The 12985-nt window shown below is 28.6% G+C and overlaps 1 protein-coding gene across 2 annotated transcripts in view; it reads right to left on the reverse strand.

The window, feature by feature from the left end:
- Positions 1-2133: 2133 nt before the first annotated feature.
- The window catches only part of LOC149790209 (pleckstrin homology domain-containing family M member 2-like), a 79555-nt gene continuing 68703 nt past the window's right edge, over positions 2134-12985 (reverse strand). For both annotated transcript variants that reach the window (XM_089972215.1, XM_089972216.1), the window contains exons 16-17: positions 6268-6387; positions 2134-3788 (exon numbers count right to left, since the gene is read on the reverse strand). In XM_089972215.1, coding sequence (XP_089828341.1) covers positions 3684-3788; positions 6268-6387 — 225 coding nt within the window. In that variant the 3' untranslated portion in view covers positions 2134-3683. The remainder of the gene's footprint in view (positions 3789-6267; positions 6388-12985) is intronic.

Raw genomic sequence — 12985 nt, forward strand, 5'->3', positions numbered from 1 at the left:
CTTGGCTTAAACAGTTAATTAGTGTTCATTTTATGTATCACACACTTGGCCAACTACATAAATGATGTTTCCTACTACTTGGCTTAAACAGTTAATTAGTGTTCATTTTATGTATCACACACTTGGCCAACTACATAAATGATGTTTCCTACCACTTGGCTTAAACAGTTAATTAGTGTTCATTTTATGTATCACACACTTGGCCAACTACATAAATGATGTTTCCTACTACTTGGCTTAAACAGTTAATTAGTGTTCATTTTATGTATCACACACTTGGCCAACTACATAAATGATGTTTCCTACTACTTGGCTTAAACAGTTAATTAGTGTTCATTTTATGTATCACACACTTGGCCAACTACATAAATGATGTTTCCTACTACTTGGCTTAAACAGTTAATTAGTGTTCATTTTATGTATCACACACTTGGCCAACTACATAAATGATGTTTCCTACTACTTGGCTTAAACAGTTAATTAGTGTTCATTTTATGTATCACACACTTGGCCAACTACATAAATGATGTTTCCTACTACTTGGCTTAAACAGTTAATTAGTGTTCATTTTATGTATCACACACTTGGCCAACTACATAAATGATGTTTCCTACCACTTGGCTTAAACAGTTAATTAGTGTTCATTTTATGTATCACACACTTGGCCAACTACATAAATGATGTTTCCTACTACTTGGCTTAAACAGTTAATTAGTGTTCATTTTATGTATCACACACTTGGCCAACTACATAAATGATGTTTCCTACTACTTGGCTTAAACAGTTAATTAGTGTTCATTTTATGTATCACACACTTGGCCAACTACATAAATGATGTTTCCTACTACTTGGCTTAAACAGTTAATTAGTGTTCATTTTATGTATCACACACTTGGCCAACTACATAAATGATGTTTCCTACTACTTGGCTTAAACAGTTAATTAGTGTTCATTTTATGTATCACACACTTGGCCAACTACATAAATGATGTTTCCTACCACTTGGCTTAAACAGTTAATTAGTGTTCATTTTATGTATCACACACTTGGCCAACTACATAAATGATGTTTCCTACCACTTGGCTTAAACAGTTAATTAGTGTTCATTTTATGTATCACACACTTGGCCAACTACATAAATGATGTTTCCTACTACTTGGCTTAAACAGTTAATTAGTGTTCATTTTATGTATCACACACTTGGCCAACTACATAAATGATGTTTCCTACTACTTGGCTTAAACAGTTAATTAGTGTTCATTTTATGTATCACACACTTGGCCAACTACATAAATGATGTTTCCTACTACTTGGCTTAAACAGTTAATTAGTGTTCATTTTATGTATCACACACTTGGCCAACTACATAAATGATGTTTCCTACCACTTGGCTTAAACAGTTAATTAGTGTTCATTTTATGTATCACACACTTGGCCAACTACATAAATGATGTTTCCTACTACTTGGCTTAAACAGTTAATTAGTGTTCATTTTATGTATCACACACTTGGCCAACTACATAAATGATGTTTCCTACTACTTGGCTTAAACAGTTAATTAGTGTTCATTTTATGTATCACACACTTGGCCAACTACATAAATGATGTTTCCTACTACTTGGCTTAAACAGTTAATTTTCAAGTTTCATCTTTCCTTAAACAAAACAACAACAAACAAAAAAACAGTTTATGTGATATTTCCAGCAACTATGAAATATTAGCACAAACTAAAAATGTTGGCAAAATATCATATTGCTATGTATTATTGGCAAGGACATCAAAATATCATATTATTGTATATAATTCAAGGCATTTATGACGTATTGATATTTATGCCAAATAATACAGCCGGTATGCGATTTAAGAAGCGAAATATTTAAAACTACACTAATCATATTTAATGTGTGGATCATGAATAAACAAAATATTACCATTGATTCAATAGATAATTCACTTGCTCAGATCAATTCTTTGATATACAACACTCCTAATGCAAAAGTGAAGTTTAAAACAGTAAGTACGATTGATACATAAAAAGCATTATGTGAAAGTGAAGATTAAAAAGGCAATGCATGGGAAAATGAAGTTGTACAAAAGGACCAGTTTCAGAAAAATAACCACAGTCACTGTACATTATATTCTATTCTTTATTAATAGTTCTTGCTAAGAAAATAAAAATATTGTATGCATTCATCTAAAAGCAAAATTATATAGCAATAAAGATATACTTCCATCATTAAACATGAAATCACATTTGCATTTGAAGGTCACATATCCTAGCATAAAAAATCGTTTCTGAATTACTTGTTATCCTTTATAACAACCTTTGTTTTACAGATGTTTAAATCGATTTTTTGTGGAGTGGTTTGCTCATTTTCACTTCTTTCAGTTACAGTAATTATTTTCAACAGCCTTAAAAAAAATTCTCTTTTTAGTTGGGGGTATGTCCACTGTTATTAAGGTTCTATGTGTTAAAATTAAAGGTGATCCGTTGTAATATCAAATGTAAAGACGGATTGACTGAGCTGTGGGAAAATATGAAAATCTATATATGTGCATTGCATATCTAACAATTAATGAAAGAAATAAAAAGAATCTCATCCCGAAACAGAACCATTTACTCAAGAGACAAAAGTCAACGGCTTCATTCAAAGATAATAAACATAGATTAACTCTATAAGCAATGTGTGTAACCCGGTCACACCAACTTGAATAGACGACAGTTCTGTGATTGGAATGAAATCACTTAACTTCAGAGGAAATACAACAAACATCACAAGTTTTGAACACTATCAATCAAATCTAGCAAACTATTCTCTCTTGCTTGTTTGATGGACAATGACTTTATTCACCCCCCTGCAATATGGATTAACTCTAAAGACAAACAATATACACGACCACAACATCAACTGTGGTTCTACAATAGCAATACATGATATGTACATTAGCCTGGTATATACACTATCATATATCACCAGTAGCAACAATCCTTTTTTTTAATTGTCATTTTATATTTGTTTTTTTATCAGAACAATCATTACTAATCAAGTGGTTGTTGTAACAATTGATTACATATAGGTTAGTGGTGTCTGTCTGTTCTCGTGAAACAGTCGTTGATAGGGATGCCAGGTCCTATGATACGGCCAGAAAGCAGGCAGTGTGGAAATTATAAGTCTGGTTTCCTGCTTTTCATGCTCCCTGCGTTGCACACCCCAATACAAATAGTGGAGAATAATGCAGGGAGCAAAGGAAGCAGGGAACCAGAGAGAAAATAATCTATATATACTTTAGTCTGGTTTACGACAGAAACTATAAAACACTATAGGCATAGCTAAATAAATCTGGACATCGGTATCCAGCCTATTTTTTCATATTTTCGTTTTTTTAGAATGGTATCAACGGTTGTTTATAGATAGATTAAATAAAGATTAAAGGAGTTTATCCTCGTTTTTTCAATGTGGTCATTCATAGCAGTGTCAAAATGCATATTCTGCATAGGTATCGCAGTTGCTGATGGCATTCAGCAGGTGGATACTCATAACAGATCGTTTGTATAATAAAATTGATCCTTGCAGTATGCTTGTAGTCAGAAATGGCAGGTGGTCATTCATAGCAGAGGTCTCTCATAGCAGTTTTTACTGTACTGCTTCCTGGTTACATATAGATATGGACTTGTTCTGCCTTTACTGAACAGGTTTTGGTTTTAGCTCATTTTTCAGAAACATGGCCATTTCTTTACATTTTCTCTGCAGAGTGACATCATCCATAGGAAGCTGTGGAATTTCAATCTGGAAAAAGAAAGTTTTCAAAGAGATTCCATACTTGAAAAAGAAATACATCAAAAGAGCTACAATTACAATTACGAGCCAATGAAATTAGATCTATCAAAAGATGACAGTTATGGTGCATACACATCAAAGGAAACTTTTGACCTACAAATTTTCACTGTATTAATCTTCATTTAATTCAAACTTTCACCATATCAATTCTCATTTGAGTCAAACTTTCATCTGTTTTATATATTTCATTTGTATTGTTTGTGGGCTTTTGTCCATGATTATATATCATGTATATCCATACTGTGTACATGACCTTTGTCCAAAATCAAGTTAATGGTGTACCTGACCAGAGACCTTTACTTTGTAAACAACATAATACATACTTCTCTATGATTGTGGATACAATATTCAGATCATTATTAACTGTAAATATGTTTACTCCAATTTTTATTTGAGATACAGTCTTGACAGATTCTTCCTGATAAGGTCACTAGCAGACAATATTCTGACCAGTTTACCTTTAACTTGGCATTTTCTCCTATATGTGACCACAACAATTGACTACTTTGAACAAGGCACACTGAAGCAAAAGCAGCTTATAAATTGCACGTATAGATTCTAACAGAAAGCCTGGTTTGCATTATGTTCATGTATGTATTGTTTTGTTACAGTATCTTGAGATTCACTGAATTTTTTTCAACTTCCAAATACCAAATAAACTCAACGTTAAATCTGACGGCATATCACAAATATGGCAGCTTATGTCTTTTGCAAACTATCTATTCTGTCTGTAGCAACTTTCATAATGTAAATTTTCCATTAAGTTGACAGTATTTCCAGAAAATGGTAATTGTGACCTAGATCGTTACATAACCTTGTTTACCTAAGAATTATTTATTCTTGCCTTAACATCTGAAGCAAAATCAATATTATTGCTTTGTTCAGTTTTTAATTTGGGTGAATTTATTTATTCAAATTATATTCACTTGAATTACAAAGTGTTTAATAGTATACTTAGACTAAAACAATAATTTGGTACTATAATGAATTCAGATAAGAAAATTTTGGATTATATTATTTTGATACATCAAAGACTGTTACACATCAAAACTTTCCAGGTCATTGGTACATTAGCATATTTGAGACTACTTGCACATCAACACGTTCAATATCAGAATTTATTTGGAATATCACAGGAATTCAGTTGGAACTTCATACATTTGGACTTGTCATAGAACCTTTACCATATTAATCTTCATTTAATTCTAAGGTATTGTAAAGAGTTTCAAAGGTTGATTTCATCAGGTGACTCCAAGAGAACTAAATAAACTCTCTTTGAAATAAAAGAACAAGTACACAAATGAGTATGGAAAATGCTATATTGTTATGTACATTTAATTTGTATTGTTGTTAGTCCAAAACCAAGTTCATGTTTTACCTGAATAAGGACACTGATGTTTTGATTTTGGTAAACAAATAATACATAGTATTTCTCAACAAGAGGGTCATTATTTTAGTCCGAGTCAAGGACATTATCTTGAACATGTTCTATATTATAATTTTATTAACAGATTTTATCTTGTAAACATCCTAAAATGTTCTAGAATGCAAGTTCCACTAAAATGACAATTTTCACAAAACGCTAATTGTGACCTAGGTCAGGTAGAGGGGTTTATAATCTTGTTTATTTGAGAAATTACTCATTCATGCTTTAACATCTTGCAGCAGATTCAATCTTATTGTTAAGATTTTGATTTGGGTGGAATTTAGTTATTCGAATTATTACTCACTGGAAATACAAGTTGCTCTTCAGTAATATTCTTGGACAGAAACTTTTAAATGGAATTATAGTGAATTCAGACAAGGAAATCTTGGATTATATTACTGTGATTAATCAAAAGACTTTTGGCACATCTCCACATCACAGGCTACTAAAGGCATAAGAACATATTCAGTGTTGGATCTTATTGTGAATACCTATGGAATTTAATTAAAACTTTAGTCATTACAACTGGTAATATAACTTTCTGGACCATTAGGGATTTAATTCGCAACACTGTAATTTATTTTTTATGTTCACTTTAGGGTAATACATTATGTTGAATTTTACAAAACTTGTACTCATTTACTTGTACTTGTAATACAAGTATATAGACATCTTCTCCCTTTCATAACAGAAAAAGACTGCTAGCATTGCTGTACCTGAAAGTGCTATTTATGTGGTATGGCTGCAGAGCCCTCTATGAGGAAATATCAAACTCCATGTTTTGGAAATCTAAGAAATTAAGGATACTTTTCTCATTACTAATGGTGTTCAAGTTTGAAAAGTTTGATATATAAAATGAGCTTTTTGGAATGAACAGATGTTATACTTTAGTCCACACTAGTCAGATAAATGTCCCTTAACCTTGTATCCATTTAATAAACTGATGGTCATTTTGATTTTCTCTAACACATACTCACAAGGTTGAATCTGAAAATATAATACCTGGAAATGTTCAGACAAACAAGCTGATAGGGCTTCGAGGAACTTGTTAGCTTCCTTCTCACTGCTGAAGTAAAACACCCATTTATCACTGCTAACCCTTGCCTCACGTGACCTAAATTCCTGCAAAAATCATGGACAATTTTCTAAATTTCAATGAATGTAATTCTTGCCTTAACATCTGAAGTAGAATCAATTTTATTGCTGTGTACAGTTTTTAATTTGGGTGAATTTATTTTCATCAAATTATTATTCACTTGAATTACAAAGTGTTTGATAATATTCTTAGACTAAAACAATAATTTGGAACTATAATGAATTCAGACAAGAACATTTTGGATTATATTATCATGTATAATTTTCTAAATTTGAAAGAATGTAGGATGAAGGTTTTGTTTAAGTTTAAAATGCTCATTCAGAATGTGCATATCATAACTGTAAATGTTATCACACCACACAAACACCAGAATGTGGTGTCATGGTGACCTTTGACCCAAGCACTTATGTATTCCATTACAGAAAATGTACCAGAAAAATAAATCTATGTGTCTCTTGTGATACGCAGAATTATTTATTCCCTTTCAGAAACTTTAAAAGAAAACTATAATGCATCTATCATCTGTGACCTGTGTACTTATAAATTCCCTTTTGGATTCTTTAATAAAAATCTGTAATGTACATATGTCAGTTGTGACCTATGCAGTTCTATATTCCCTTTCAGAAACTTGAATACAACACTGTAAAATATGTCACACATGTGATCCTTGCAGACATATAATTGATTATGAAGCTTTAATACAAAACCATAATATAAATCATACCTGTGGCCGTTGCAGTTATATATTCCCTTTCAGAAACCTTTTATAAAACTTTGATATGTCATACTTATGACCCGTGGAGTTGTATATTCTCCTTGAGAAATGTTCATATAAAACTGTAATATGGTCTCAGTATATCATCCAAATAATGAGGAAAATAATTTCATACTTGACAACTGAAAATTTTATCAGTATATCATTCAAGTAACTAGAAAAATATTTTCATATTTGGCAACAAAAAATGGTTTCATAACGGCGTTTACATAGTAAGGAAAATAATTTCAGATTTGAGGATTTTAATAAAGCTATGATTTTTTGAAAATGCAAGACAAAAACATATTTTATAATAGATTCATATATCCATATATTTTATAACAGATTCACACATCCATATATTTTATAACAGATTCATATATCCATATATTTTATAACAGATGCATATATCCATATATTTTATAATAGATGCATACATCCATATATTTCATAACAGATATACACATCCATATATTTTATAACAGATTCATACATCCATATATTTTATAAGATTCATACATCCAAACATTTTATAACAGATACACAAGTCCATAAATTTCATAAGATTCATACATCCATATATTTTGTAACAGATTCATATATCCGTACATTTTATAATAGATGCATACATCCATATATTTCATAACAGATACACACATCCATATATTTTATAACAGATTCATACATCCATATATTTTATAAGATTCATACATCCATATATTTTATAAGATTCATACATCCATATATTTTATAACAGATACATACGTCCATATATTTCATAACAGATACACACATCCATATGTTTTAAAACAGATTCATACATCCATTTGGAGCTATGCCATCGTCTCTTGTAGACGGACGGATGCCAAGATACATCCATATATTTTATAACAGATTCATACATCCATATATTTTGTAACAGATTCATATATCCGTATATTTTATAATAGATGCATACATCCATATATTTCATAACAGATACATACATCCATATATTTTATAATAGATACATACATCCATATATTTTATAACAGATTCATACATCCATATATTTTATAACAGATTCATACATCCATATATTTTATAACAGATTCATACATTCGTATATTTCATAAGATTCATACATCCAAATATTTTATAACAGATTAATACATCCATATATTGTTTAACAGATTCATACATCCATATATTTCATAACAGATTCATACATCCATATATTTTATAACAGATTCATACATCCATATATTTTATAACAGATACATACATCCATATATTTTATAATAGATACATACATCCATATATTTTATAACAGATTCATACATCCATATATTTTATAATAGATACATACATCCATATATTTTATAACAGATTCATACATCCATATATTTCATAAGATTCATACATCCAAATATTTTATAACAGATTCATACATCCATATATTGTATAACAGATTCATATATCCATATATTTTATAACAGATACATACATCCATATATTTTATAACAGATACATACATCCATATATTTTATAACAGATTCATACATCCATATATTTTATAACAGATTCATACATCCATATATTTTATAACAGATTCATACATCCATATATTTTATAACAGATTCATACATCCATATATTGTATAACAGATTCATATATCCATATATTTTATAACAGATTCATACATCCATATATTTTATAACAGATTCATACATCCATATATTGTATAACAGATTCATACATCCATATATTTTATAACAGATTCATACATCCATATATTTTATAACAGATTCATACATCCATATATTTTATAACAGATTCATACATCCATATATTGTATAACAGATTCATACATCCATATATTTTAACAGATTCATACATCCATATATTGTATAACAGATTCATACATCCATATATTGTATAACAGATTCATACATCCATATATTTTATAACAGATTCATACATCCATATATTTTAATAACACATACATATATCCATATATTTTATAAGATTCATACATCCATATATTTTATAACAGATTCATACATCCATATATTGTATAACAGATTCATACATCCATATATTTCATAACAGATTCATACATCCATATATTGTATAATAGATTCATACATCCATATATTTCATAACAGATACACACATCCATATATTTTATAACTGATTCATACATCCATATATTTTATAACAGATTCATACATCCATATATTTTGTAACAGATACATACATCCATATATTGTATAACAGATTCATATATCCATTTTATAACAGATTCATATATCCATATATTTTATAACAGATTCATACATCCATATATTTTATAAGATTCATACATCCATATATTTTATAACAGATTCATACATCCATATATTTTATAACAGATGCATACATCCATATATTTTATAACAGATTCATACATCCATATATTTTATAAGATTCATACATCCACATATTTTATAACAGATTCATACATCCATATATTTTATAACAGATTCATACATCCATATATTTTATAACAGATGCATACATCCATATATTTTATAACAGATTCATACATCCATATATTTTATAAGATTCATACATCCACATATTTTATAACAGATTCATACATCCACATATTTTATAACAGATTCATACATCCAGATATTTTATAACAGATTCATACATCCATATATTGTATAACAGATTCATACATTCATATATTTTATAAGATTCATACATCCATATATTTTAATAACAGATACATATATCCATATATTAAGATTCATACATCCATATATTTTATAACAGATTCATATATCCGTATATTTTATAACAGATGCATACATCCAAATATTTTATAAGATTCATACATCCATATATTTTATAACAGATTCATATATTCATATGTTTTATAATTGATGCATACATCCATATATTTCATAACAGATTCATACATCCATATATTTTATAAGATTCATACATCCATATATTTTATAACAGATTCATACATTCGTATATTTCATAAGATTCATACATCCATATATTTTATAACAGATTCATACATCCATATATTGTATAACAGATTCATATATCCATATATTTTATAACAGATTCATGTATCCATATATTTTATAACAGATTCATACATCCATATATTGTATAACAGATTCATATATCCGTATATTTTATAACAAATGCATACATCCATATATTTTATAAGATATTCATACATCCATATATTTTATAACAGATTCATATATCCATATATTTTATAACAGATTCATACATCCAAATATTTTATAACAGATTCATATATCCGTATATTTTATAACAGATGCATACATCCAAATATTTTATAGCAGATGCATACATCCAAATATTTTATAACAGATTCATATATCCGTATATTTTATAACAGATTCATACATCCATATATTTTATAACAGATTCATACATCCATATATTTTATAACAGATTCATATATCCGTATATTTTATAACAGATGCATACATCCAAATATTTTATAACAGATTCATACATCCATATATTTTATAACAGATGCATACATCCAAATATTTTATAACAGATTCATACATCCATATATTTTATAAGATATTCATACATCCATATATTTTATAACAGATTCATACATCCATATATTTTATAAGAGATTCATACATCCATATATTTTATAACAGATTCATACATCCATATATTCTATAACAGATTCATACATCCATATATTTTTTAACAGATTCATACATCCATATATTTTAATAACAGATACATATACCCATATATTATTTAATATTCATTCATCCATATATTTTATAACAGATTCATCTATATATTAAGCACTGCAATAATGTTTTGGGGAAATTGATGTGAGAACAATTTAATGAAGATTTATAGACTACAAAAACAGCTTATACAAATATGTTTTGGATGAACCCGTAACAGATACAAACCTGTAGCACACATCATAAACCTGTAACACACATCATAAACATGTAACACATATAAATGTGTAACACATATCATAAACCTGTAACAAATTATCATAAACCTGTAACACATATCATATCACTACTTTCAACTTATTCTCTGTCAAAGAAGAGATATCAAAAAGTCAAAGACAATGTTTCAAACAACATTTTTTTATATTAAATAAATATGATTTATTACAGAAACTTTATAAATATATCAACTCTATATTTAATTACTGCCAGAAATTTCAAAAGCCTAAACCATCCACGGAGCTATTCAAGAACATGTTTCATGACCCAAGCTCACTACTATGATATGCATTCTAAAGTTGTCAAACAAGCCCATATGTACTTCCCACATTTATGAATTTCAAAACATAAAAAATATGAAATAAAATTTTATAGATGTTATTAAATCTCAACTTCTTGCCTAATGAATTTTAATAATACCATGCATGTGTGTATACTTGTAAATTCATCATTTGCCAAAGGGGTGGGGAGAAAGAGAGAATGTGCAATATGATAATTTTATTTTATATGAATGATAATGATCTGATAATTTTGCATAAGTAAAGACTATATGTGTATGATTATTATTATTAGTACTGTTATCATCATTATTATCATTATTATTATCGTTATTATTATTATTATTATGTTGTTGTTGTTATTTCAATGAATTCTTCATTGCAATTAAATAATGACATCTTTTCAAAGATTGAATAATAACAGTGGTTAGATATCATCCATATCAGTGTCCATTCAAAGCTTTTAATGTGTACAAATTTGTAATGTGTAGAAATGAGGCAATAAGTTACTGATAACCCACTTTTTGATTTTTCCATGGGAATTTATGAAAACATGTTCAGAAAAATTTGTCTTGCCACAACCCATCAAAGAAGAAAAATTATCCTCAAGTCTCAACAGTTATCGGTGAAAAAAATTAAAACTTTTTTTTGTTCCACAAGTTTGGACAAATGAAGGTTTTTACATCATCCATTGTTACCTGTCATAGATTATTCTGAGCTTTCATGTTTTTTCAAAAAGCCTGTATTGCCCGATTTATTTGTCTCCATTTTATGTATATATCGCAATCTGAAGTCTTACTTTATCATGTAAGTATGCAGACATTTTGTTTTACATTAAAAGAAGAAGAGATTTGTTTTAGTCATACACATAACTGCAGTAAACTGGTTTAATTTCATAACCATGATACATTAAAACCCAATAGCTGGTACGAAAAAAGAACAAGAAGAGATAATCACTTTGATTAAAACCCAGTAGCTAGTATGGAAAAAAGAACAAGAAGAGTTCAAGACATAATCACTTCAATTAAACCCTAATAGCTGGTATGAAAAAAGAAAAAGAATACATAATAACTTTGATTAAAACCCAATAGCTGGTATGGGAAAAGAACAAGATGACATAATCACTTGGATTAAAAGCCAATAGCTGGTATGGAAAAAGAACAAGACAAAATCACTTCAATTAAAACCTAATAGCTTGTATAGAAAAAAAACAAGAAGACATAATCACTTTGATTAAAACCCAAAAGCTGGTATGGAAAAAGAACAAGAAGACACAATCACTTTTTGGATCCACAATAAATTATGCCAACATTAAATACAGACCAAGTTATTTATTATCATTATCAATTTGTTACAACTTCAATTCTGTAAAATCCTTGAAATTATATAGTAAAGCACTAGAAATATCAATATCTGAATAGTAAAGCTGGCATATTTTGAAAACAAACTATCAACGGTTCGGATAGTGACATGAAGAATCTCAATAACAGATCCACTGAAAAGAAATAGTATCTATTTCAGGAGTTTTGTTATTCCACACAGGCTAATGAATGTTATCAGACGTGATATTACTACAGACAAT

This window comes from Sinohyriopsis cumingii, chromosome 10, assembly GCF_028554795.1.
Source record: "Sinohyriopsis cumingii isolate HCF-2022 chromosome 10, ASM2855479v2, whole genome shotgun sequence".
In the NCBI taxonomy this organism is placed as follows: Eukaryota; Metazoa; Mollusca; class Bivalvia; order Unionida; family Unionidae; genus Sinohyriopsis; species Sinohyriopsis cumingii.